This window comes from Chaetodon trifascialis, chromosome 2 (genome assembly GCF_039877785.1).
Source record: "Chaetodon trifascialis isolate fChaTrf1 chromosome 2, fChaTrf1.hap1, whole genome shotgun sequence".
Taxonomy (NCBI): Eukaryota; Metazoa; Chordata; class Actinopteri; order Chaetodontiformes; family Chaetodontidae; genus Chaetodon; species Chaetodon trifascialis.
Window position 1 is genome coordinate 17855574 of NC_092057.1, and position 27233 is coordinate 17882806.

The window sequence follows — 27233 nt, forward strand, 5'->3', positions numbered from 1 at the left end:
AAGTCTGACCCGTGCGTAACAGGACTGAGCGGCGCACTGCGTATTTATACCCTCGGTGCGCAGGGCTGGCTGCCGATAATCCTGAGGCGAGCTGGGTGACTCTCCATTCCCCGTGAGTGAAATGAACAATAAACATATTCAATCGGGGTCAGGGGGATATTTGTTTGTTGAGAATTATCCTCGTCATGCCACCATCAGACCCGCAGCCGATTTGGATTTTACTGATCATGTGTTGGAGCCCTCGCGCCAACCTAGACCTATTATCATGAGTGAGTTCAGGTGTAACAGTCAATGAAGGGACTCACCTGGGTACCAGAGTGGGTGGTAGACTTGGAAAAGCGCGAATTGTTGTGATTAACCATCAATGTCAGTGTCAATTAATGCTTGTCACACTGAAGAGATTGGGTGCTCTCTGTTGTTGCTTAACTGGGCCATCTTAAGGACTGGACTTACCACTCTTCATGTGATTTCTCTCAGGGAGACTTTCCATTGGCTGTCCATTTGTCCCTTTAAGTCGAGTCCACAATCTTTCCACGCTTAATTATTTTCCAGATCTGTAAGAGGATTACAGGATGTATACGAGTTTGTTTCTCACCTCTCACCTCTGTTCACGCCATGTAAAGAATTTCAAGTAGCCGTTAGGTTTTATGGACAGTTGTTGTCCTCTCAAACCAAACTTAAGGAAACTTCCCCTTAGGATGTAACCCACACTTTAAAACCAGGAGCCATGGCTGCAGAGCTCAGTGCTTCGTTGTATTTTTCATCTGTGGTTTGTTTTATTTAGGAGGCAGGAGTGGTCCAATTATGGACATCTGACAACAGGACTAGGTGAACCATTTGGAAGGGAGGGTTACACGGCTGGAAATAAGCTCCATCTTGTGATAAACACTGAGCTTAAATTATGCGAAGCTTTTCCCGACACACTCTTTTTAGATATAAGAAGATTTCCAGTATTCTTGGGATAATGTGTCAACAGGTTTCCCAACAAGTTGTCCTCATGTGAGTGCCATATGTTTTAGTGGTGGGATCTCTTATAGGCCTTTATTCACAATAAACAGGCAAAAACTACAAGCCCTTGTCTAAAATCCAGTGTACAGGTAATAGACGCTAAACACAAGTTATGGAATTAAACAAGGATGGCCAGTTTCTCCTTTCCTGCGGTTACTTGTCAAATTGATGGCTATTGATATTAAAAATCAGAGTAATCAAATAGGGATGGAGAGATGAATGAAGTTCCATATTGTGTTGACACCGTATTTCACACTTCAAACATCCGAAAATATAAATGAAATCTTGCTCTGAACAATGTATTTTAGAATCGTCATGATGTGAGAGAGCAAAACCAGAATATTCGTCTTAAATAAAGATACGTTGTTTTCTATTTATATCAGATATGAGATATGTTTCATTTTAATCACCTCATCTTATTGGAAGCGAACCACGCGTGTATGATTGTAGCTATAATTGTACGATAGTTGAGTAAATATACGGCCGAGAAAAACTTCTTCTGGGTGGGTGAGGGTGTGGAATTTCCCATTAAAAGTCACTCACTCACGCACGCACGCACGCACGCAAGCAAGCAAGCAAGCAAGCAAGCACGAGTTTCACTTAACAACTCTTTATACTGCATTAATGTCTGTATGATCTTTTGTTTATGGTCAATCTTAAGAGACATAAGAATAAGTTACATTTTAACTTTGAAAAGGGATTTATATTGGGGGATTACTTTTAAAACGTTCCTTTTATGTATGTGAAATTGAATTGCATTCAGATGTAGTTAAAATGGCGTTCTTCACAATTACAACAGTACCCAGTTTTATTAAACTTACAGTTCTGCGTATCTTACCAAAACTTTTAATTGAACAAGCGTAAGACTGTTTGTGGCTCACACTGCCGCTGAGCGGTGTTAGAGGGTATTGCGTGATGACGCTATCACACTGCGCTCGTTACGTTGCTCCCCGTACCGACGTAAACACGTGCACTTCGCTGCTTCCAGGTTACAGGGGTTTTTTTTTTTTTTTTTCATTCCAACCGTCATCCTCGCGCTCAAGCATCACTCCCTGACAACAGCAACGATGGCGGAGCCCGTAGCATCGGATGCGGCGGACACAACGGACGCAGCAATAGCGGCAGCATCTCCGACCACGGGCCTCTCTCCCGCAGCCAGCCCTGGCTCGGAGCCTCCATCCATGGCTCTGTCTCCCACGGCGGACGGCTCCCAGCGCCTGCTCTTCTCCCACGACCTGGTCTCTGGGCGGTATCGCGGCTCCGTCAGGTTTGGTCTTGTCCGGATGATCCACGGCGAGGAGGATTTTAACTCAGACTCGGACCTCGACGATGGCGGAGGGAGAGGCGGCGGCGGTGGAGGGGTTGGTGGTGGTGGAGGAGGAGGACGAGTCCCGTGTGGTTCGGACACTGAGAGCGCTGTGGACACCCCGAGTCGGCCTCTCATTAGGGGATTTGTCCGCGTCCAGTGGTACCCTGAAGGAGGGAAGCAGGACATCAGGGAGACAAAGGTAACATTTCCACATACCAGCTAATGTGTCAAGTGTTTACACAGAGACGGGGTTGTTCCCTCAGCCTGCCGTAAGGGCTGGTCCGTTTTAACGCCCCTTGTGTGTTTTTTGGAAGAGAAGAGCCGACTTGCTAACCAGTCACGGATAAGGTTCACCTAATCCATTTGCCTCAAACGCATAACCTAGCCCGCTAACTGGCTAGCACTCAAGCACACTTGCTAGCTAGCGGTTTAGCTCTTAGCCTCATGTCACTCAGCTGGTGCTGGCAGGTTTAACGGGGTTGTCGCACCTGACTGCGTTCATGTAGCCGCTAATGCATCAGATACACATGACTGGCGGGCCAGGGAGCAGCTCTCTGTCCGTAGCTGTAACTACAGGTTTTGGCAGGTGCAGGTCCCTGCTAGCAACCTTACACCTATCGATTAGCTCATCCTTGACTCAGTGTAGCTCCTCAGCTGGGTGTGACATGGCCTGAGATCAAGCGTTGTTAAGCTTTTTATATGAGAGTACACCGATATTATTTACATAATGTCTCAGTTCCCCATCTCAAATGCATCTGCTTCCTATTTCTGACCTGTCTGACCCGTCTTCTTCAGACAGTTAGTACATATAAATAACAGAAGCTCTCACCAGATTCAGTGTTCACTTGTGACATCTTGTTTTGCCAATTTGCCATATTTGGGTTATGGGCTGACTTTTGACGATGACATTTGAAGAGCTGCACTCCTAATCCACATGATCTCTTTGCTCTGTCCCATTTTTTTTTTGGTCATTCTTTTATACTTTCTAAGGCTGCAGCTAATTATGAAATGTCAAAAAAATTGTCTAAGGTGACACATTAAATTTGCTTGTTTTGTCCAACCAACAGTCCAACACCCTCCATCTGCTTTACTGTAATAGAGGATGAAGAAAACCAGCATATCTATTCTGAAATGCTTAAATTATTTAACAATTGACAAATAGTTTGTTAATTTTCCACCAGATGACAGAACAGTTTCTGCTCAAATATGTTCAAATTTGTGCTGTTGCATATCCTTGTGTGACAGCATTTGGTCCTCAGCTTGTTTAAAACAATCTAAATACTCCTGAATGTAAACATGCAGAAAGTTACAGATACTCACAGCCCAAACAATACACAGTAAGCAATCAGTAGTCACTGTCTAATCACATCACACCAAACTGATGTTTATTAATGACAGCAGGTGGAGACCAACCTGCTTCAAACCCCATTGTATTAGTAGTGCAAGTTTGATGACTTGGATTTAATTCACCATCAAACCTTAAAAGGCATAAATAATTTACTCTACTGAAACCCTAACAGTACTTTTAAACTTTCAAGGTTCTTTCACCGTACATCAAAATAATGAATTAAATTCTGTTTGGTAAAGAGAAGTCCGTCGTCATTTTTATTCACCAGGAGTTTCTCCTGGGATTTGTGGAAAAGGGTCACAGGGTTTAAAGAGGACTGGTCTGGAAAAAGCTCATATAAGCCTGTTTTGGAGAGACAGGATAGCACCAGAAGAAGCCTTTTTTTAGGGTCCGCTGTTCCCTTGCTTTGTCCTTAAATAAATGAGTAAAGTTCTGGTCTGAGGGTCATTCAGCCTCTGTCACAACAAAGGCTCTGTTAAACAATGACGCCGATGTTTACACACCAGGTTTACCATTAATGCTGTGTCATTCCTGGGCAGTGTCCACAAATACTCTAGCGTGTTGACCTGTGCATGTATAGCTTTCATCCTGTAGTATTTTTGTTTATATTTTATGAAGGTTTGTGATGGAGCGTGTGTGTGCTATTTGTCTTTTCCTTATCAGCGTGAACCACACACACCGTCTCAGTAGACTCTGTCTTGGTTGTACATATCCTGATGCATGGTGAAGCTTCTAATCAATAAATCATGAATGCTTCCTGCAGTCTGCAAAGTTGCGTACCGTGAAGATGATATTTCTACAAAATTTTGACTTATATTTATTCTGCAGGTGCCACCTCCGTTAAAATGTTTTCCCTCAGGAGCAATCACAGGAGGTAAAAGTGATGCTTAAAATGTGCCACACTTGTCAGGGTCTCCCTTGAGGTTAATAAAACCTCCATTTTCACAGCAAAACTAGGATTTGATAGAAGTTTAGTGCACAGCAGCAGTCATTAGGTGCAAATTGGGATTATTGTATTCTTAGTTTCTTTGTTGCCTCATTTTAATATGTGAAAATTGATCTTTCTCTCATCAAATTGAATTCTCTGCATGTCTTCCTGCTTAGAGAAAGATGTGGCAACGGAAAGATTCACAAACGTACACGTGTTTAATACTACCTGTGTATTTCACGGGAATAAGTAGAGTAGTCGGCTTAATGAAGGTTTGTTGGCATGCTAAACTGAGACCATAGACCACTGGTATTATTTTTAGGTGAGCTGATTCAACAGATGTGTGACCAACTGTGGCTGACAAGGAAGTTTATCTGCATCTCACAGACTCCCTAAAAACATGAGCATCAATACATGATCACACAGTTACCACACGAGGAAGGGAGACACAGAAGTGACACAAAAGGCAGCATGGATGACGGTCCTTGTGCTTTGGTGTTACATTATGTGTTCTATAAAAGATGTAATGTGCTAAATGAACATCTAATTAATTAGAAATAATTTCCTATTACAACAAATGAAATGATGCTGAAGTTCACCAGTAGCCTTTTAATGGGAACATATCAACTGCGTGTAATTTCCATGCTGGTGTGGTAGCGAGTCGGTCAGGAACATGGCTGATTTATTTTCATTGCCTACTAGGCTACAAAGCAGTAGCGTAGAGGGCCTGAACGAGCATATGGAGTGATTCCCGTTTCTTTTTCTAATCATAATAGACGTGAACAGTGTCTTCAGCGTGGTATACATACAGTATATATTATCACTGTTTGGTGGGTGGGGTTGTCATTGTTTGCCCACTTTTTGATCACTCTAAAAGCATTCTCTCCCTTTCTGTTGCAAAGGCACACAAGACAAGATGCTCAACCTGAACATCTTTTGCATTTTATTAAGAAGGTGCAGTAATGAATAGGTAATCCTGCAAGGACAGGGACACTACTGTATCTGTGCTTCATCAGTAAGTCAGTACTTTGATTGTGGATCAAGATGAATATCTTCCTGGAAGGCCTGTTACTTCTGTCGACTCCACACTGACACCAGTTTACACCTTGTACTGCACAGACTGAGGAGGACTTGAGTGAAACAACCTGTAATGTATTTGATGTGGCTTTCTTTGTGATTTTAGTCATGTAGGTACATCTGGTTCATTTTCAAGGATCATGCAGAGAAATGGCTAATGGACATTGTGGCCTGATGTGTTTGTGCTTTTTCTGTGTAGGCAGTAGGAGGTGGACTTCTTCAACGTGCAGCCTGTGTAGTGATAGACTTTCTGTATGCAATGATAATGCTTAAGGTTAATTTTTAAGGGGATGATTTAAAAAAATAAACCTATGCAAAGCTATTTTATAGAAAGACTCTTTCACTTTCTGAGAAGAACAAAATTTCTAAATTTGACAGTATGCTTTGCCTCACTGCCTGCTTCGGGTCTGCCACAGTCCCCACTCAGCATTAACAAACACACAGAGCCTTGTTGCGGCTGCAGCACAACCTTGAAATTTCTATCCAAGAACAAAAGTACACTGCAGCAGGTAGCGGTGGGGTGCACCGAGGGAATAGCAGTGCAGGGCGTGTCTGACATGTCCCTGGTGTCAGTCATCTGGTGAGTCAAACACTCACCACGGCACTGCAAAGACCCCTAAAAGGGCAGAGGGCTTGAGGTGACGCAGAGAGAGAAAAGGCGAGAAAGTGTGCCAAAGAACTATAAAGAGGATGGCAAAGATGTGGGCGAAGCAACTTGGAAAGCAAGCATTGCATACCAAATTAAAAACATCACTTGGATCTCAAAACTATTAGGAGAAAGTAAAACGAAATTACATGAAAAAAAATCTTGACTGGAGAGAAAGTAATGAGACAGCCAGGCAGTGTGGTACCAGATGCTCTTAAGGTAATCTAAGGGCTTTTAGTCCTTGAAATGGTCAGGTCCCACCTCCTGCTCTCTGAGCCATTTTAAATCCCCGACCTCTTCTGACGTGCTGTCTTCTTACAAGCCCTCAAGTTTGGAGCGTTATAAATCTGCTCTTTTCCACTGTTGGATTGCTATGATTTGTATTCAGTAAATTCTACTTGATTGCACATCCATGACCCCGCTGTCACATTAAAAAAAGAAAAAAGTTGCACCCAGTCTTATACTGTAGTCCTTCAGATGTTTTCTTTGAATGAGAAAAATATTAGATAATAAAACCCATCAAGCCTAATGCTTTATGAAGTGAACAGGGAGACTCCTGGGCTTTTATTGCTTTTGATTTTTTTTTTGCCTTTTATTGTGCTGATGGCCATTGTTTTATTTTAGAGACACAGCTGGTCAGATTATCACAGCTACCACAGTCAGTTATGTAGGGCGTCTTCATGTGCAGCTCATTTGAACAGAAAGGAGGCGTTCATGTATGTATATGCAGTGTACAATGTGTATACAGCTAGCGAACTGAGAAGACCTTAAATGGCTGTGGCAGGTTTCTGGACAAGTAACAAATAAATGGTATGCATTGTTTTGTGACACCCCCCCCCCCCCCCCCCCCGACTCCACCCACCCTCTGTCCTGTGACCTTAGCATGGAAAGGCATGATGTCATCCACCAGCCATCAATCTATTTGACACCTGGTTTTCTTTACTGAGCAGGCAAATCCTAAATTTTCTTGCTCTTGTAACAGTGAAAAATGTAACAGTCTTTCCTAATTTTAATGTTGTACAAATAATGAATAAGAGACAAAAACATACTACAACACAAGAGGTGGGAAGAAGGGGGAGCGCTGCAGGTGCTGGATGCGCTGACTGCGGGGTGACTCCCATCTGTCAACCTGGCCCTGCCCCCTGCCCCCTGCCCCCTCTGCCTTTATCCATCCAACAGTCTGGTCACACCCCCACTGAATGGAAACATATCTGTCCTCAAAGGGTGGACTGCTGAATTATGTTCACTTCACCATACTGATTTCCTTCACCTCCCATTGATCCTCATCTCATGATCACAGAAATAGTTTTTCTTCCCATCCAGGCCTTGGCTCCCCAGAAGCATTTCAGCTGTGATGTTACCAAACACTTGGTAAAAGATCAATATTTCTAGGAATAAACAATGGCTATTAAAGTGTCTTTCAGTAAAAGAACTAATTGTTAGCCTGTATCCTGTATCTCTTCATCCCCACTCATATGTTCTCACCACGTGTAGCTTATAAATGCAGACTCAGTGTCTGGTTTGAAGTGGCCGTCAACTTTTCTCTACTGAGTGATCACATTAGTTATTTCTATTTGTTTAGCTAAATCAGTGGAATTTTCTTCCATGGCTTTTGAAGCTGACCTCATGCCTGAAAGTAAAAAACAGTCACCGTTCTGTCCCAAATTTACAGCACTAACACCCTCAGATGAGGCTATGATTGCTGATATGCATCCTTCAGCGCTGTTTGCTCAGGAGTTATATGCAGGTGCTTGAGGTACGCTGGCAGACGTTGGCATAATCTGGGACATGTGGTTGTTGCCAGGGCCCACCCAGCAGCGCTTTGGAGTGCAGAGCCTTAGTTGTGGTTTTGAGCAGGTGCCAGCCAGGCGCGGGAAACACATACAAAACACACACAAACGAACTCCCAAACTCCTTGAGAGGCCCTGGGTCACAGGTTTTTTTATCAGCTATTGCTTTTTTGTATGCCTCCTCTAAAAAGATGAAAACCAGCTCCAGTACTGCATTGCTGTTGTTTTATCATATCTGAAAGAAGCCTTTACCCTTAGAAATATGTCGAAGTCTTGAAGGCTATTTCATGCGGTCCCTCTCATTTTGTACACTGACGTGAATCACTGCATAGTGGAGCTTTTTGATTGCAGGAACTTTTCCACAGGGTCAGGCACCTATTAGTGTTTGAAAGACAGTAACCGACATTAATGACTCAGACACAGGTCTAGTTTCATTTTCTGGGCTGTAGTTCTTGCCTCTAAAAACTTCCTGAACCTGTGGTAGTTATCATGACCATGTTGTTGCCTCATAGGCCATCCGAGACATAGATTGTCTTGGATTCTGAGAGTAGAAGCATGAGCAATGAGTTTTTCCTTTCTCTTTGTTGATCGATCCTTTTTTCCTGCATTTCTCCACTTTCTTGGTCTTCATATCCTCTCTTATCTCTTTTTCCTCTGTTTGTTTTACACTTTGCCTCCTTTTTGAAATCCTTCATGTAGGGCTGGGCGATATGGCTGGAAACTGTATCACGATATAAGTGTTTTATATTGGTCAATATCGATAATTATTGATATTTTTTATTACCTATTTAAAATAAGGACCAGGAGAAAAATACATTCAATTTAAACATTTTTTTTTTAAATTGAACCTTCCTCTGATTATAATCCCCTCAGCTATCAAGGCACAAAGGAAAGGAAATGTCAACACAACCATGGGAAACACTCAAATAATAAATGTAAATAAAAATGTAAAAATGTAAACAGAGAGAAACCTGAGAACTTTTTTCTGCAGGTTTAGTGCAGGAAGTTCACAAGTTGATTCACCTTCTGGTGAATAAAATGTTTTCAAATATGTGCAGTGTTTTGTAAACATAGCAGAAACTGAGGTAGACTTGACATCTGTAACATACAAACAAACAAACATGATAGACAGTACAGTAACACTGACTGAACTATAAAACCAGCCTAGACATATGAACAACTTTATGAACAACGTCACTCTTCTTACTCTAAACATACATGAACTATTCAATTATATTTTCATTGCAAGTGTGTTAAAAAAAAACACGTGTAAGAGAATTTTATAACCTGGCTTCTCCTCAGTGCTCAGTGAAGCATGTCTTTAGCTGTATGATATGCCGCTGCCTCCGTTATGTCTTTGTGCCTTTTAGATGATTTGTCATAAGGCACTGAAGCAGATACCTCTGCATGGTGGTCAGCTGCTTGTGCGGTGGTGCTGCGGTTGGCGGACGTTGGCGAATACGACTGCGCTCCAAAGAGTGAGGGCGGCTAAGGTGGTTAAACAAGTTTGTGGTGTTACCGGTCCTGGTGGGGACGACACCCTTGCATAAGTTACAGATCACATTGGTCTGACTACAGTCCGACTTATGAAATCCAAAAAACTGCCATACTGGCGAGCTGACTTTCCCTGTTTTATCGACAATTTCTTCGTTTGCTGCAGCGCTCACTTTCTATTTCTCATCTCACTTTTCGCGAAAAATCAAATAGGAGACAACGAGATGGCACAACTGAACTTGATAATGTTACATGATTGGCATGTTAGCGTGTCCCTCCCACTGATCAGTGATTACTCCCTACAGTACGTTGCTTGGTTACCCGAGAATGAGTGCCTCTGTTCATGCAACCAAGCTTGCTTTGCAACTTCTGGTTTCTTCTGACGAAGAAAAAAATTATCAAATGTTTTTATCGAACACATTTTTTTATTGATATTGATTACGTGTCTATCGTGAGACATATCGTTTTATCGCCCAGCCTACTTCATGCCCTTTCTGAATTAACAGACTCGTGGTATAGCTTCCTGCTACTACAACCTACAAATCTTAACATGTTAAAAATCAGAAATCAGAAAAAACTTTACTGCCAAGTACGATTTTACACATACCAGGAATTTGTTTTGGTGAAGATGGTGCATGACGAATCTTCTAGAAATAAGCTTTTTAAAAAGTAGAAAATATAACAATATAAATATATATATATATACACAGTCTGTTTTTTTTTTTTTTTTTTTTTTTTCCCAGAATGAAAAGAGCAGTACAGCTGGCAGTGATACAGTATCGTTCAAGCCACCACAAACACGGTGCATTAATTTTAAAGGTGCAAAATAATAGTAAAAGATTTAGTTGAAAACATTCAAAAACTATCTAAAATTATCAATAGAATATGAAGAAATAACAGTTTTAACATGATTTCAAAGACATATGTGCATTATTTTGCAGAGATATCGAATGAAGTTAGCATGCTAACCAGCTAGCCCCGCCCTGTCTTGTCTTGTAATACTGGTTTGTACCTCAAGAGCTTCATGCCTCTCCTTTCCCTGCCTGCCATGTCTTTGTTGTCAACATGGGTTCAGACTAAACGGTAAGTGAATTTTCACCTTTTATTACTCGCACGAGTTTGACTGCAAAATCGTTTGTGTATATTCGCGTTACCTGCGGGAGGACCGCAAATGATTGCATTCGTCCCAAACAGCCATAATAGCTGCACATTAGCTGTAAGCTAGCAAGCATTGGCAGGAACTGTCTTTGTCTGCGTCTGTGTTTGTTGTGGTCAGGTCAATGTCTGACTGAACTCAGCACTCACCAGACATGCTTTTTTCTCTTTCCCTTCAGTCCCTCTGCTTTTCCCCTCTCCTCTCTGTATGTTAATGAAGTACATTTCCCCTCCAATCAGCAGTCAACATGGACAGACAGACTATCCACAAACACCCAACAGTGGAGGTCAGCACCTAGGCGGCTTACTGCTGCAGGCAGGTTGAGAAACTAGGGTGAAGATCAATCCACTTTTTAATCCCAAAAGATTATAAAATAAACTGTGAGCTCTCTTAGCCATGACTCTCCAATTGCACTGTTTAAAATCAATAAATGCAGCTGCAGATGTTTACTTCTTTAAAGTGGATTGTCCTACTGATTCTTGGTCTACTGGCTGTTGACAGCGGAGTGTCAATTGCTTTGGTTGCTACACATCTGCAGCATCATATTGGAAAAACCCAAAGCTGCCAATAAATTCCCATTTGTACTGCCCCTAATTAACACTTGGATGATGATATCGGCAGCTCGTGTTTATGGTAAACCTTCTATGGCAAGCGTCTTTTCCTTTTCCCAGCTCCCACTTTTCCTCCATCCCATCTTCTCCCCAAATCTTCTTGTATTTCTTTCCCTCCCCTACTTCCTCCTTTCTCACCCTCCCCCACTCCTTCCTCCCATCCTAACCCATCTCGTTAACCTCCTCCTCCCCCTGTGTTCACCGTCATCCTCTCCTCCCTCAGTGTCCCAGCAGACTAGTGTTGGAGAATGTTGACGTAATGTGGTGCTGACTGGATGGTCGTCCAGCTCCTGCCCTGAGATAATGGATCTCATTTGATCCTCTTTCTCTGCATAGACCACATGTGCGCGCGCACACACAAAGACGAACACGCAAACAGGAATAGACAGACTCTGAAGTGACTTGCCTCGCTGCTGGAGCCTACATCCATCCCACCAGCCGTCTCTCCTCCCATCTCTTCTTTCTCTCTCTCCCTCATCTTCTCATCCTCCCTTTTTCCTCTGCAGTAATGGCCCTGCCCAGTGGGAGACTGTCTGCGCTCTCTCTCTCTCTCTCTCTCTCTCTCTCTCTCTCTCTCTCTATCCCCCACCCCATCATCATCTTTTTTCTATCTCACTATCTACTGTATTTGCTGTGCTGTTGTCTATTTCTGGCTCTTGCTTCTCTTGTTCCCTCACTCTTTCTGTCCCCCTCCTGGAATCTGTCTCGAGCTCCCACTTGTTGGGCTGTCTGCTACCTCTTCTGTGCCTCCTTCCCTGCTCATCTTCATTTTCTCCCCATCACACTCTGTCTACCTCTTCTTGCGCCCACCTCCCCTTCATCATCCTCTCTTCATTTCCACGACTTTGTCCATCTATTTCTTCATGTGCATGATTGACGCTCGAGTATTCTTCATCCCAGCCTTCATCTCCTACTGTCTGTCTCCATCTTATATTCTCTGTGTCTGCATCTCCCTTTTCCTCTATCATTTCATCTTGTGCTTGTTTATGCTCTTTTCCTTCCTCCTAATGTACAGTTCCCTGTGTCTTGCGGCCCTTACTGCCTCCCTCCCTTTTCTGTCTTTTTTTTCTTGTTTCTCTACTGGTTCTTTTTCGTTTCATCTCTGAAACTACACAGTAAAGAGACTGTTCTATAATAGATACTGTGTGCTATTAGTACTCTTGTCATTCCCTTGTGGTCTCTGAGGGTAAAAGGTCCTGTACCTGCTCTCTTTTTAATAGAGCTGTGCACCCTTCCTGTGTGTCTCAATCAATAGCCCTCTGTCAGACAGCCCTGTCCTGCAGCAGTGAGGAGACGGTATCAGGGTGTGGACACTGATTGATGACTCAGTTGTTTATCGCCATATCAACCAAAGTTGAAAGGACCTTGATTTCGATTTTGTTTTAATTTTTTTTTCCTCATACCATATAAGGGATACCTTTATGGGATATCCTTATTAAGATAGTCATCTCCATCTTTGTAAAGTCATTGTCTAGTGTGATGACCTCACACTCCATTTTGTTTAGCAAATGCAGCATCAGGTTAGCCAATGAGGAAACCGTGACAGAGCAGTTCTCCTGACAGGAGAGAGAGCGGGAGGTGGGTTGTCTACCATACGCACACCATGCACATGAGCTTTAGAGGTTTCTGAATGAGTTATGAAGTGAACACTGTGTTTAGCCATGTTGTTTTGAGCGAGCACACATGGACAGCAGAGATGTGAATTGTTCTGCAGAAGTGGTCGCAAAAACTTCTACCATTCAAATTTGCAGGGAATTAGTGTTTGATTCTCAAAATATGTGTTGGGTGGAGTATCACTAAGTAACCTCCTGGTGGGCCAAACAAGGCTCCTGAGCATTGGATCGTGCTTGTTTTGAGGTACACTCAGACCTGATTTTGCCTGGTGAAATTCACTTTAATGGCGTGGTAAAAAGCAGTTAAGACAGGAAGTTGTGTGGGTAGGGTTGTAAGCGGAAACTGTAAAAGCCAGCATGGCTAGCAGGCTAACAACAGCAGTCCACAGTTGGCAAATTATACATTTTTTTTATCAGATATTGTAATAGTATGAATAGATGCATCACAATCCAAGCCACAGCTTACTTGACCAAGTTTTCACAAATGACGGCTCACTTGACTGTAGTTATTTTTACTAGGGAGGCTCATTGCATCCTTGCTAAGCACTTGAAGAGTTGGGTCTCCAAGATTGACAGCAAGTATTTGAAAAATAGATGAACTTATCAGAGTTGGCTTAAACACATCAGTTTTGCAGAGGTGTTCATTATACTAACTGTCCAGAATTAAGCTGGTGTGTTCTGTTCAGGGGTATGTTTGAAATCATTCCTCTGTTCATGATCATATTTTGATTCAGAGTGTGCACGGAGAGGAGGCGCTATTCACAGACCGGCCCATTGTCAATGTTGGACATCAATTAAAGATCACACAATGGACAAATTCTGTCTTTCTGCTTTGATGTGATCTGCAGCTGGCTCTGGTTTTAGAGTTCACCTTTGTCTGAAGTTTGAGCATGTGGATCCTTGTGGTCGACGGATGGAAATACTGATGCTCTGTGTTTGGAAATGAAGGCATTATTCTTCCAGTGTGGTTCATTACCATGTTGAGTACAACGTTATGCTACCAAACTACAAAATGTAGCGTCAGTCTCTCACAGTTTGTGATCATGCAACATTTATAAACTACCCTCATCAGAATTGTGACATCATGTCCTTTATTCGTGTTTTATCAAGTTCTGTCAGTAGAAACCATGTAATAACCGCCAAAAACTATACACAATGTTGAAGTAGTTGCATGAGAGAAAAATTGAAATTGGTACCTAGTAGGGAATATCGCCAACAAATGAAACAATAATTTCCTGGATTATTCACTAGCTGACTGGCAACTGGTCCCAACCAAGCAATAGTCTGGCATTTCTTTTGCACAGATTAAACAGACAAGTTTAAATCATTGAGCTTTACAGGTGCTGGGCCAGGCTAGCTATTTCCACCTGTTTCAAATGTGTATGCTAAGCTAAGAAAACCAGCTGCTGGCTCCAGCTACAAATTTACCGTACAGTCAAGAGAGTGGTACCAATCTTTTCATCTGACTTTCAGCAATTTCTTTAAGGGCAGAAGGATTTGTTGGTGTGGTTTGAAAACTCCTCTTAGATGTGTGCTGCTTACGATCTGGCCCCCGTCCCTGTGTTTTTCGAGAGTCCATCCTCAACCCTGTGCACTGTTAATGGCTATGCATTCCTTTTTAGAAAAATCCTGTCCTTACACTCCAATCATAATCCACAAGGCTCAACTGAGTGTGTGGATCCAGAAGGCCTCTCTGCTTAAGAGTCTGTTCACCTGCTCTTGGAGAACAGTGAATTATTTTTTTCCTTTCTCAAAATTCTAATGATGTAGCAGAGCCATGATTTGCCTGAGGCTGAAGGCTGAAGGTGTCAGGTTGCAGCTCTGTACGATGACTGTGCCTTCATTACCACGGATTGATATTTAACGCTCTGAGGGAGGAATTTTACTTGTGAGATAGATGCAGAGTACAGTGAGGTGTGTGTGTGTGTGTGTGTGTGTGTGTGTGTGTGTGTGTGTGTGTGTGTGTGTGTGTGTGTGTGTGTGTGTGTGTGTGTGTGTGTGTGTGAGAGACGAGAAATACAGTATGTGCCTCTGTCACTACTGTAACCACTTTCATTTTACATTTATTTAAAGTCCCTGTCGTGTTTTGTGGATCAAGTGGCTTGTTAGTGTAGAGATAAAGCTGAAAGACGAGAAAACATAGAATGGGTAGAATGGAAATCTAGTCCGTCAGAGTGGAGTACAGACATGGCCCTGAGCTGCAGTCCTCTGCAGTGTCTCTGTCTCCCCTCCTCCTTGTACAGCACCTGAATAGTGACTTGTGTTAATTAGGCTGGGAAGTCAAAGCAAATACTGTCCTCCATCGATTCTTGTAATCTATCTGGCTCCTTCTACCGTATCAGCCTGGATAGAGAGGTTGTCTATTTCAGAGCCAGGCGCCATGCACAACTAGACACACACACATCGCATCCCAGGGCATCAGTGGCTCATGGAGAATGTCTTTGTCCTGCACAGATCCATTCGTGCACGTGGACATGGCCTTGTCTTTTTTTTTTTGTTGTCGTCTGACTTTGTGTCCACCAGCACCTTCCCGCTTCTCTCCTCATCATCACTGCACCAGCCATAGCAACAGTCAGCTGCTTTGTTGTAATCGAGCTCTCGAGTTTTCTGATCATTTTTCAGTGTGTGTTTGCATTAATGCTGTCGTCTCAGGGAAACACTTCCCTACAATGAAACAGATTGTGACTTTTTTCACCTTCATATCACTCTGATCAGAGAGAGAGAGCTGTCCTCTGTCCTCTCTCTTTTGTCTCTTCCAGGACTCACCCACTCCAGGGATGTGCTTCTCTGTAGCAGAACTGATATGATACATTTGCAATCAAAAGGACAGTTACAGCAGGGTAACAGGGCAATACTATTGCCAGCCAGCCATTTGTACTGGGTGCACATGCCCTGTTGTGGTTCTCGGTAGTTTGGCTCAGAGTGAGATGTTAGGTACTGTGTCTGCTCTCTCTTATAGTGGCTTAAATGCTGTTGATTTAAACACACTGTTTTTGAGCTGGTGAGGAAATCTGTTACTACGGTAGCGCACTGCAGCATGATGCACTGAAAGAATATTAATGAAGAAGAGCAGTGTGTATGCCCATCCAAAAAAATGTTTTCTACTCTACTACTAAGCTTCTTTCAGCTAAAACATTTAGATGAGGAGGGAGACAGGTGTGTGTGTGTGTGTGTGTGTGTGTGTGTGTGTGTGTGTGTGTGTGTGTGTGTGTGTGTGTGTGTGTGTGTGTGTGTGTGTGTGTGTGTGTGTGTGTGTGTGTGTGTGTGTGTGCGCGCGCGCGTGCGCATGAGTGCACTCTAACCCCCAGCAACAGAGACATGAGGAGCAGATATGCTGCTGTTTAATAGATTACAAGAGAACATGGCGACCCATCGATCGTATCCTCTACACACACACACACACACACACACACACACACACACACACACACACACACACACACACTCTCACTCTCTCACTCAGTGGCTCTTCCTCTTCCAGAATTCAGTGGTGTCAAGTTGCATTGAGACAAAGCAGAAGCACTGCCAGGACCCAGGAGTGCGTGCGTGCGTGCGTGCGTGCGTGCGTGCGTGCGTGCGTGCGTGCGTGCGTGCGTGCGTGCGTGCGTGCGTGTGCATGCGTCCGTCCGCTCGGGTGTGAGAATATGCACACTCAAATGCTTGTATGTCTGTCCTTGGTAGAAAGTTTGGACATAAACAATCAGCCATTAACAAAAATATGAATGTATTGACAGGTTTCATTTTTGGATTTAATCAGACTTAAAGGGGAATTCTGGTATTTTTTTAAACTGGATCTTGTTTGTATTTCTTTTTATTTTTTTAATTCTGGCCAATCTCACCATGGGCCATGCTAACTTTGCACTTGTCACCTCTGTTGTAGAAATTTGTGAAATGTGCCACTGGCAAAACAATGTAAGCATAAACAACGAATCACAGCCTCACACGTGTTGGTGTAGTGGTAAGTTGGCTGGCAGTAGATCTCTATGTAAGTGGTAACAATTGCTTAGCTATGGGGCTCCTCTCTGTGTTTGCTTTCGGTTACACTCAGAGACAAGCACATCCTGCTGATTGACAACAATACACAGTACGCTGTTTTGCTTGTGCCATGTTTCCAGAAGAGGTGTGAGACTTCGAAAATTGTCAGGTCCCAGGTCAGAATGGCCACAATTATGAGAATAAGACTCAGGTTGAAAAATACAGGAATTTTCCTTTAAATCAAGGATTTGACATTTTGGTTGATGTTTGAAAACCAAATAGTGGAAAGTGAGTAAAATTGATTGTCCTAACAAGTATAGTGAGTATAATAAGAATAAATCACATGACCTTGCGAGGCAGCTGGACTGCTACATCGTGCTGCACACCCCGAATGTATAGCAGAGACACCAAAGCTGCTTTTTCACATCAACTCTGGTCGATGTCCACAGAATCAGGTCTGGAAATTGACCAGAGTTGCCCTTTCACCTATGTAGCACATTTGTCCATGTCAGATGCATTCTCACTTGCTTACAGGAGGAGGAGGACTCGTAATGATGACTGTTTTTATGGTTTTTATTTTTATGTATTTGGACGTATCCAAACATCATTGAAAGAGTGGAAGCAATATACAGACACGCAGACAAAAGTACGAAGCAGCTACACTCGTGCAATGTTGTCAGCACGCCTACTCACTCGCTGTGTCGCGGGGTAGCAGTGCATACAGTGTGAATGATGAATGTAAATACGACTTCAGGGATGGCCCCCGCGGTGGAAACGATACCACCAAGTCTCTACCAGTGGACATATGTGCTGCCAGGTGGTATATACCTTTGTACTTCCCTTGACTGTGACAGCACATTTTCAATCTCACATTTTCTCTACAGGAGAAAATTAAAAACTCACTCTTCATCTCAGTTTTTAAGGTAGAGTTATCAGCCATCGTTTAGTTGGCCAACATTGCGTCCTGCTCCAGTTTTCCTGTTTTCTCCAAACTAACCCCCCACCCCTTGCCATTACTTAACATGCAGCAGGCGTCTGTGTTTTTAATTTCTTCAGCCTCTTTACTCCTAATTACATTCCCCTCCTCACGTTTACTGCAACCTTCCTGTGCACTTACTGCCAGCAGAGCAGCTTTTGCTGTTGCATAGAAGAGTAGACACTTTCTGCCACACAAACTTTTGTTGGGTTATTGCAATCAGATGGTTCCACATGGAAGTATAGGTGTAAATGCACCCAGGGATAGGTTGTGATACAGTCAGCCAAAAAAAGCCTCCAGAGGTGGTCAGACACGTGTTGTGACCATGCTGAACACAATTGTAAATTCAATTGTGTTTTCCATCCACATACAACAACTACATGGGTGGAAATTAAACCTGTTGCTAGGTTCCAAAAGGTCACCCTCTTTTCCAACTAGCTGAGCGCAAGTGCATCTCTTCTGGATAACACCGATCGCAGTCTTCTGCACATAAAATCAAAAGTTTGACTGCACATACGTCGGTGTGACACCCAGTCTTCATCCATAAAGATCCCCACCACTGTCCTCTCCCACCAGCCTCAACTGCGTTCCAGATCCAGATCATTGTCTGGACAGTGGTGACACTGATGGCAGCTGAAGTAATAGGAGATGCATAAAATGGCATTCTCCTCTGCTTAAGTCTGCAGCATTCCAGTTATCAATGACCGCTTCTTCTCCCCCTCGAGAGGAGGGTGTAAGAATGAAGAAGTAGAATAAAAAGAACAAGAGAAAGACGCTGAATGGGGTGATCGGCTCTCAATTGGATCTCAATCTGAACACTGGAGACACATATTAATACCAGGTGTAGATATAATCAGGTTGAATAATATCTAGATATAGTCTGGATACAAGACGTATTTTAATGGAAGGTCTAAATGGGGTTATTGTTGTAGTAGCTGCACTGATGTGAAACTCTTCCTCTGTCGCTCTGTTTTAATTTCAAGTAGGTCAAGTAAAGTGTGTTTCTGAAGAGATTCATACAGTGGAGGCAAAGAGTTGAACCCAACTTTTGCTGCAGTGCATTGTGATGTCATCCAGCAAGGCACTGTGCTGGCCAAATCAATATTTGCAATCACACATTCCCTGTAGATTTCTGATGTTTACCTGGTAACAGAGGATAAAATGTTCATTTCCTGGAGTTGTAAAATCCTGTCTCTAAGTTACAAACCACTGCTCAGGGTTTATCCTCCAAACTCATTGATCTATTACTCAAACTGGCCTTCCTGGCAGGCATAGTGACACAGCAAAAGTTTGCTCACATGAACAAGGTATCACACAGGGAGCTGAGCTCGAGTCAAATTTATCCCAGCAGCTCCTGTTTTCTGCCCTCTGTGTCTCTGGGCTTGTAGTTCTTGATCAGTGTTGTTTTGGCATCATCTGTCCATCAGACTGTCCTGTAATTGTAAACCATATTGTTTCACACATCCTATTTTTATTTCAATGTGTTGATTAATAATTGATAGTGAAAATATGTTTGCTGACTCCTTCGGTGCTAATCACACTGGCTGAATTCTCACACCAGAGGCACATGCTGGCCAGCTCATTGAAATGTGTCCCTGTGTTTGGATAGCAGAATCATCTGATCTGCTCTCAGGGGATGTTGCAGCTCTGCTGACTGTGCATGTTGCAGTTCTCATGGCTGTGAGTGGGGACTGGGCAAGAGTGTGACAAATCATATCAGTCACATTGTCACAGTCTAAGTGTGCATGTGATCAATGTTTCATTGGTTTATTTGGAAGTTCTTTTCCAGGGTTCATCACGGGGTCGTTGATGTGAAGAGTTCTGCTCTGCATTAAAAGTTATGTTAATGCCAGTGACAGACAGTCAGCAGCAGTTTCTGTTGGTGTAAGATTTCTTAAAGATGAGGTCACACAGCCACCATTTTCTAAACTTCTTTGCTCTTTCTTCCCCAGCTGAAACTTGAAGATCGATCCATTGTCATCAGAGACATTGTTCGAAGAAACAATTCCAATGTAAGTGGAGTCCTCAGTGTGCATCTGTTTCACTTTACATCTCCCCTTCTGTCTTATTTCTAGCTTTTTCTTTTTCTTTTTTCAGTCAAGCCTCTCTTTGTCGGGTCACTGTTCACCACTCTGTTCCATTTGCTGCATCAGACATGACTGGAATATTATTGCAGGTCGACACTTACAAGAAAACAACCACTGTGCAATAACTCCCAGTCTGAATATATATATACAACATTAAGGCTTTGATTGTCGTTTGGTTGAAATTCAAGTATTGTCTTGTTCACCATCAAACCAGTGATTGATGCTTATGGACCTCAGGAAAGTTAAAAAGCTTACAAACAAAACCCAAGTGTCTCTCTTGGTGTGCAGGATACTGGAGCAGTGATATGACATGCTCAACTTGTGTTTGTTTCATTACAGGACAACCAGTGTGGTATTGTGACCAACATTGACATTGAGTGTGCAGTGAAACTAGTGGGAACAAACTGTGTTCTATATCCAGTCAACAGCAAAGACCTGCAGCACATCTGGGTAAGAGAGCAACATTTTACTGAAGGGCCTTCATACTCACATTCAGGATCTTCAAATACATTTATGGTAACACTTCTTTTTGTAAATATTTCCTGAAAAGAAGTGTGTAATTTAGCACCAAATATAATTTTATTCATATGTGAAAAGTGATAGTTGCACATTTGTGTGTGTTTGTGGGTAATAAAAATCAACACATTGTCAACGCTTAAGGGGAATTTACAACGAGCTGCGCTTCAGTTCAGCAACAAAAACCTGAAGTGTCTTTGCACTGAAATGTAGTGATTAGCACTTTTTTCTGATAATTAATACCATATTCAGTAGTTCTTTCCACAACATTTCCTGGAAACAGCAGACCTGTCAAATAAAGCATTATCAAATTCAAATAGCACGACCAATACGTTTAATTACTCACATTGAGCAATAGTGGTTTTTGAATGTAAGTCATGTAGAAAATGACGCTGCAAACAATGACTGTGTACCTTCATAATTACACTGTCTAAAGGGAGTTGTTGATATATTTTGAAGCTGATAGTTTTGCTGTTTGCATTGTGTTCTTTGCAGTCTTTCATGTACGGCGACTACATTGCCTACGACTTCTGGCTGGGGAAAGTGTACGACCTGACTAATCACATCATCCTCAAGCTCTCCAATGGAGCCAGGTAGAGTATGTGTGTGTGTGTGTGTGCGTGCAAGCATGTGTGCGTGCGCGTGCCTGTGATTATACAGCATGTACTGTGGCCATGTTCGAGTCTGTCAGTGTCAGCTTGCTGGCACACATTCATCTGTGTCGAATCCAGTGAATGTCAGCTGGTCGTCTCTCTCTTTGCCACCCTTCAGGTGCTCCATGAGTGTGGAGGACGGTGCTAAGCTTTACGACGTCTGTCCACATGTCAGTGATTCGGTATGTAGCCACAAGCGCTTATCTGTCACGTTAGGTACAGCCACCCCGGATAGAACAGCTATTATTCAGGGGTCAGAATGCTCCTGTCCAGACAGAAACAGCTGGTTTATAGTCTGTAAACAGTTCTTATTTGTTATAATCTACAGTAAAGGATTTGTTGTATTTATTTTTTTTGTTTATTTATCGCCTGGTTCTCTATCCATTGATATTCAAATCAGACACTTTAAACAGCCTTGAGGTTTCTTTGCATTTTATTTTTTGTGGTGCTCAGCCTGATGTGCTTTTGAGTCATATAGTTGGGCATTTACATGTGTGTAGGTCTAGTTTGTGTAAGAACAAGAGTAAGTATTAAGGAATAATTAGCATTTTTGGGTTGACTCTAACAGTTTATAAATCATCAACACCATGTTCTCAATTCTTCCATCATATTGTGTCCTTGTCACTGTGTTTGCTCTTCAGGGTCTATTCTTCGACGAGGCGTACGGTTTCTACCCAGGCCAAGTCCTGATTGGTCCAGCCAAAGTCTTCTCTAATGTACAGTGGCTGTCAGGAGTCAAGCCTGTCCTCAGCAGGAAGTGCAAGTTCAGGGTGGTGGTAGAGGAGGTAAGACGACGACAATGACAATGATGATGATGACTGTCTTTGAACACACCGTCTTCTTTTCACTGTAGCATCCTTTATTTGATTTGATCAGTGACTATGTTTACATGCACGCTAATATTCCACTATTATTCTGGATATGACGATATTCCAAATTTGATAGGGGTCATGTTAACAGCATATTCCAGTTGGATTTTCCAACTGCGCCTTCTTCCGAATGGGCATCGACATGTGGCATTTAGCAACATTATTCAGAGTTAAGGAGCATCCTTTGGACACGAATACAGTGCATTCAAAACATGCATCACAGTTGGTGTTTTTACTGCAGTTTGTGACACATGGCCTCTTGCCTGTTTATGGTCAGCTCTGTCAGTCGTCGGGCCAACAGGAGAAACATACCTTTAAACATTATGAAAGACTCAGATGCCAACAGGGTTTTGGTAATTGCAAATATCACATTGCAGACCTTTTCAAGACGGTGGATGAACAAAAGAAAGAGGGAGGTTATGTTCGTTTATCTGAGGATGCTCAGATGCATGTTAATGGGAATATTAGTGGGATATTAATTTTGATTACCGGTAGTCATGTAAACACGTTAGTTGGAATGTTGTCTTTTTTGTAATAAGGACAAAAAACAGAGTATTTTGGGCATGTAAATGTAGTTGGTGAATTATTAATTCCAACTGTGCAGCAGAAGAGTTCTCATTATGAATAATGGTGACGGACTGTAAATGCAGTTCTTTCACAGACACAGCACTTGGTTGTACAGTGTGGATAATTAAATCCCCTCTCCGTAAGACAAGGCAGTGCTATTTTTAGTGGCAGAATTGTATCCCAACAGTGTTAGTCATATACAATTCTTGACTAAATTGGGGCTTACATGCAATTGTGCATCTCCACTTGTCTAAATGGTTTCCATGATGTGCTCTCCTCAGGTAAAAGTGGTAGAACTGAAGGTGACGTGGATCACCAAGAGCTATTCTCCCAAAGGTTCTGACAGCGTCTATCCTCCTCCCTCCACCATCACGCAGGAAAATCTCTGCAGGTCAGTCGCAACGTTCATCCACGTCCTCACACAGCTTTATTTCTGCTCTTGGTGTGAGCTTTGTTTGTCATTGCTTGGAGTGTATTTGTGTTTTTTTTTTTCTTACAATCTCGAGAATTCAAATGAATGACTAAATCCCTCTGTTGTTCTACTGTGCTGGTTTGGTTTAGGGTGAGACGTCTAGGATACTACGACCACACCCAGAGGCAGCTGGGAGAAAGAGCCCTATATGTTTTCCCGGCTAAGGGGGACGCCACACGCATCACCTGTGAAGGACCCGAGGGTGCCCCTGTCCTGCCTGAAGACCCTGTGGCCAGAAAGGTGAGGCTAAAATGTTAGTTATATATGTCAGCACATATAGATTTAACTGTGCGTGTCAGAGTATATGTAGAACATACAGCCTTTCATCCCCTTGGGAACACATGCTTACAATCATCTGTTTTATGCTAGAAGTTAATGAGCGATGGTCATTTTTTAAGGAAGTTGTCCTGCAATGTTGGGTATCCCTTGGTATTACAGACACTGCTGGTACTAAGCTGTGAGGTATTTTTTGATCATCTTTAAACTCTCACTGTGTGCGCGTGTGTGTATGTGTCTGCTGCAGTTGAAAAGGATGTTCAAGAAGGATTCGGGGAAGAAGACGGAGAACGCTGACACACAAGGTGCAAAAACAGAGGAACACACAGCCACACGCGCACGCACACACACACACACACACACACACTCACACACACACACACACACACACACACACGCACACACACACACACACACACACACACACACACACACACACACACACACACACACACACTTCTGCTCTCAAATGCTGTTGGAGTTGCCTCCATCATGAACTCAGCCAGGCTCTAATGTTGAAGAATATCACTCACCTAAAAATAGATCGATTTCTCGTGTGCCAACAGGAAATCAAACATCGACGCCACAACACCAGTGATCATTTTAAGTCAAGTCTGACTGATACATGGGAAGAAAATAATCACAGTGTGAACAAGTTGCTCCTCTCTTGTTTCATTTGACCCCATTTCCCCACATGAACAGCTTTTGATTTATTTCATTTTTTGTAAGAAATCATTCAATAATTGATAAATCGGGTTACACAAAGAACAGTACCTGAGTTTGTTTAAGTTGTTGGTAGGTTATGTTCTGTTGAGGTCATTTCCTGCAGTTCATTTCTTCCTCTGTTTTATTAACATCTTTGTCAATGAATGCCATTGTTTTTGCACTCCTGCCCTCCTGATTGGAAATGAAGTAGTTATGTTTTAAAAGGCATATTTGATTGGGGTTCAATGTTTCTACAACAATAATATTTTGAAACTCTTTCCTATGGCTCGCATCACATAATCAGAAACAAAACAATCTGTATAAAGGAAAGCTGAAATAATACATTGATGAATTAATAGGTTCTAGGATTTTTTTAAACTGTTAATAATGAATTTGTTCATTATACAGGCATTCCCACACAGACAGTACTAATATATGATTTTTCAACTGTGAAATGTTTGACTTTGTACATATCTCGGTCACAACTCTTAAATAACCAAATTCAGGGATCTTTATCAAAAATGTATATATATAATATATACATATTAATTACATTATACATATACTAAATACATAATTTTCAATTCAGGATGATTTTGTGTTTTACATATAAACCCCTTCATTTCCTGTTTTAAAAGATTGTCGACCCATCTATGCCTTAAAGTAGAAATCCTAACAGGTCCTCTCCTGTTTGATCTCTCAGCAGGCGAGCTCAAACCAGAGCAGACAGATTCATCTCATCCCAACAACAACGGCCCTGTGGTTCCCATCCAGAACCCTCTGGACCCCCAGAGCACCAATGACACCTCGGCTGAACACGGGGAGCAGGACGCTGACGACGAGGCTGCAGAGGACACCGATGATACCAGGTCTGTTCACATTTGGCTATTTGTCATAGACAGGGTATGGACACAACAACATGAGCTCCTGCAAAGTATAATCTGATAAAAGGAAAGCCAGTTAAATAACATCACTTATTGCGGCAGAGCCAACATCTGCAACCATATCTGTTCTGCACCTCACCATCAGTGCTTTTCATGCAATTGATTTTACTTTACACGTGGCAAAATAAAATAAATGACAGCATGGAGGAAAGAGTCGTCTCTACTCTAGGCCTGCAGTAGTTGTGGCTAATTATTTTGCTTGGTGTTGCCCAGTCGAATTTGCTTGCAGTTTAAATTGAATAATATTAGTCTCTCATTGTTGAGTTTGCTTGGTTAAGTTTGAGTTGTATTATTAATGAAGCTGAGCCACTTGTTTCTTTATGAAATCCATCTCATGAGTGTGGAGGAGTGTGATGCCGAGGGAGGTTTGAGACAGATGGTAACACGCACCTTGATTAGGTTTGATTGCACTTTTTTATTACTGAAATATGAGGTATAGTTGAACAGGTGAATTATCCCTCAGTTACAGGTGATGGAAATAAGTTTTCTCAGTCTGGTAGCCAAAGCTAACGCTTGGCTGAGAGCATCAATGCAGGTTTTTCCAAAAGTTACAGACGGTCCCTCAGAAATGACCACAGAGCTGAATCATCACCGCTTAAACACAACCTCAACAGAATGTGAACCTTAAACACCTCATTAATGCAGTATTTATAGCTGTATTTCATTAAATCTTGCATGTTGTGTTTACAGTTCATCCTGTATGTCTTCATTCAGACAACTGTTTGAAAGATCTCTGCATAAACCTCAGATAGTTCTGCATTAAGCCCAGTTCTTATTTGGTGTACTGTAAATTAAAGCTTAAACAATTGGACACTTAGTTGAATAGTTAATGACAGAAAAAAAGTGCTTAACCATCTTAAACTTAAACTTAACACTAATTATTTCACCAAAACTGCAAAATTATCTGGTTTCAGCCCATCAGAGATGCCTATGTGGAAGTTCTCTTTGTTGTCTATGATTTTAGATGGAATATCTTTTATCTTCTGGACTGTTGGTTGGACAGAACAAGTCATTTGAAGACACCACTTTTGAAGTTCAAAAGGCTTTTTTCACTTTTTTCTGACTTTTGACTGAACAATCTGGAATAGGAAAATTATCTTGTGTTTGTATGATTGTACAATATGTATAATTAAATGAGATATGGTCTTAATTAACCTGCGACTATAATCCTGGTTGCAGCTCTCTGACGTCATCGGCCAGCTCCACAGCCTCCTCTCAGAGCGGTGGTCTGGGAACCAATCGGAAGAAGAGCATCCCGCTCTCCATTCGTAACCTGAAGAGGAAGCATAAGAAGAAGAGAACCAAGTTTTCCCGCGAGTTCAAGCCTGGAGACCGGTGGGTTAACAGTGAGGGAGTCATACACCAAAACTCCACTCTTTGTGTCTCTCTCCGCCTCTCTGAATGCCATTCCGATCGCATTTAGTCATCGTTGTTGCTTGTGTGTGTTGTACTTGATTTCCTCCATTCATTCTTTTGTCTTTGTCTTTCATATTTCATCCCATCCTCATTTACTGCCAGTACGTCTGTCCAGCTGTTGGTCAACTTTTCTGTAGAGCTAGTGACTCATAAGACCATTGTGGTAACCAGTGATCGATTCATTACCTTTTTCTTTTAAGTGTCGGGAATAACTGAAGTGTTTTGATTATTTGACAGATCTATGAGTCTGACGGTGCTTCCTACACATTTTCACTGTGGAAAAACTGACAGCACTGTTGTCTGTGTGTCCCTCCATCCTCTCTCTTGACAGTGACACCAGAGCTCGACAGCAGCGGCACATACAAAGTCTTAGAGTGCAGACTACTGTTGGTGTCATTTGCTCAAGCTCACACTGTCACACTCATCCTCGGCCTCCAAAACAGATCTCACACACTCTCCCTTGCTTTTTTACTTCACCAAACATACCACAACACTGCAGTTTTTCTGTTATTTGCTGTTTAGTTGCCAATCAGCAGTTTTTAGCTCTGAATAGTCCTTAGACGATACTGACCTTTAGAGTGAAGATAAATGGTACAGTACATAGGAAGAGGTAGCAGAAACATCTGACAGTACAGTAGTTTTCCTTTTGTGATGAGTGAAATGTAGGAAACCACACAAAAGAAATGCTCCTCTATATAGAAGCAGATTTTTAAGTCAACATTTACCTTTGAGCCTCGTAACCTTCTACACAATGTTCTTCATACCAAATCAAACTGAGCAAACCCGTCTGCTGCAGC

General features: G+C 42.3%; 1 protein-coding gene across 3 annotated transcripts in view; it reads left to right on the top strand.

The window, feature by feature from the left end:
• The first annotated feature begins 1963 nt into the window (after positions 1-1963).
• Positions 1964-27233, top strand: part of ube2o (ubiquitin-conjugating enzyme E2O) — a 37915-nt gene continuing 12645 nt past the window's right edge. For 2 of the 3 annotated variants that reach the window (XM_070979636.1, XM_070979621.1), the window contains exons 1-11: positions 1964-2516; positions 19884-19943; positions 20358-20468; positions 21030-21127; positions 21306-21369; positions 21829-21972; positions 22905-23014; positions 23185-23335; positions 23619-23676; positions 24780-24945; positions 26200-26355. In XM_070979636.1, the coding sequence (XP_070835737.1) occupies positions 2076-2516; positions 19884-19943; positions 20358-20468; positions 21030-21127; positions 21306-21369; positions 21829-21972; positions 22905-23014; positions 23185-23335; positions 23619-23676; positions 24780-24945; positions 26200-26355 (1559 nt within the window). In that variant the 5' untranslated portion in view covers positions 1964-2075. The remainder of the gene's footprint in view (positions 2517-19883; positions 19944-20357; positions 20469-21029; positions 21128-21305; positions 21370-21828; positions 21973-22904; positions 23015-23184; positions 23336-23618; positions 23677-24779; positions 24946-26199; positions 26356-27233) is intronic. The other variant, XM_070979627.1, reaches the window with a different exon arrangement.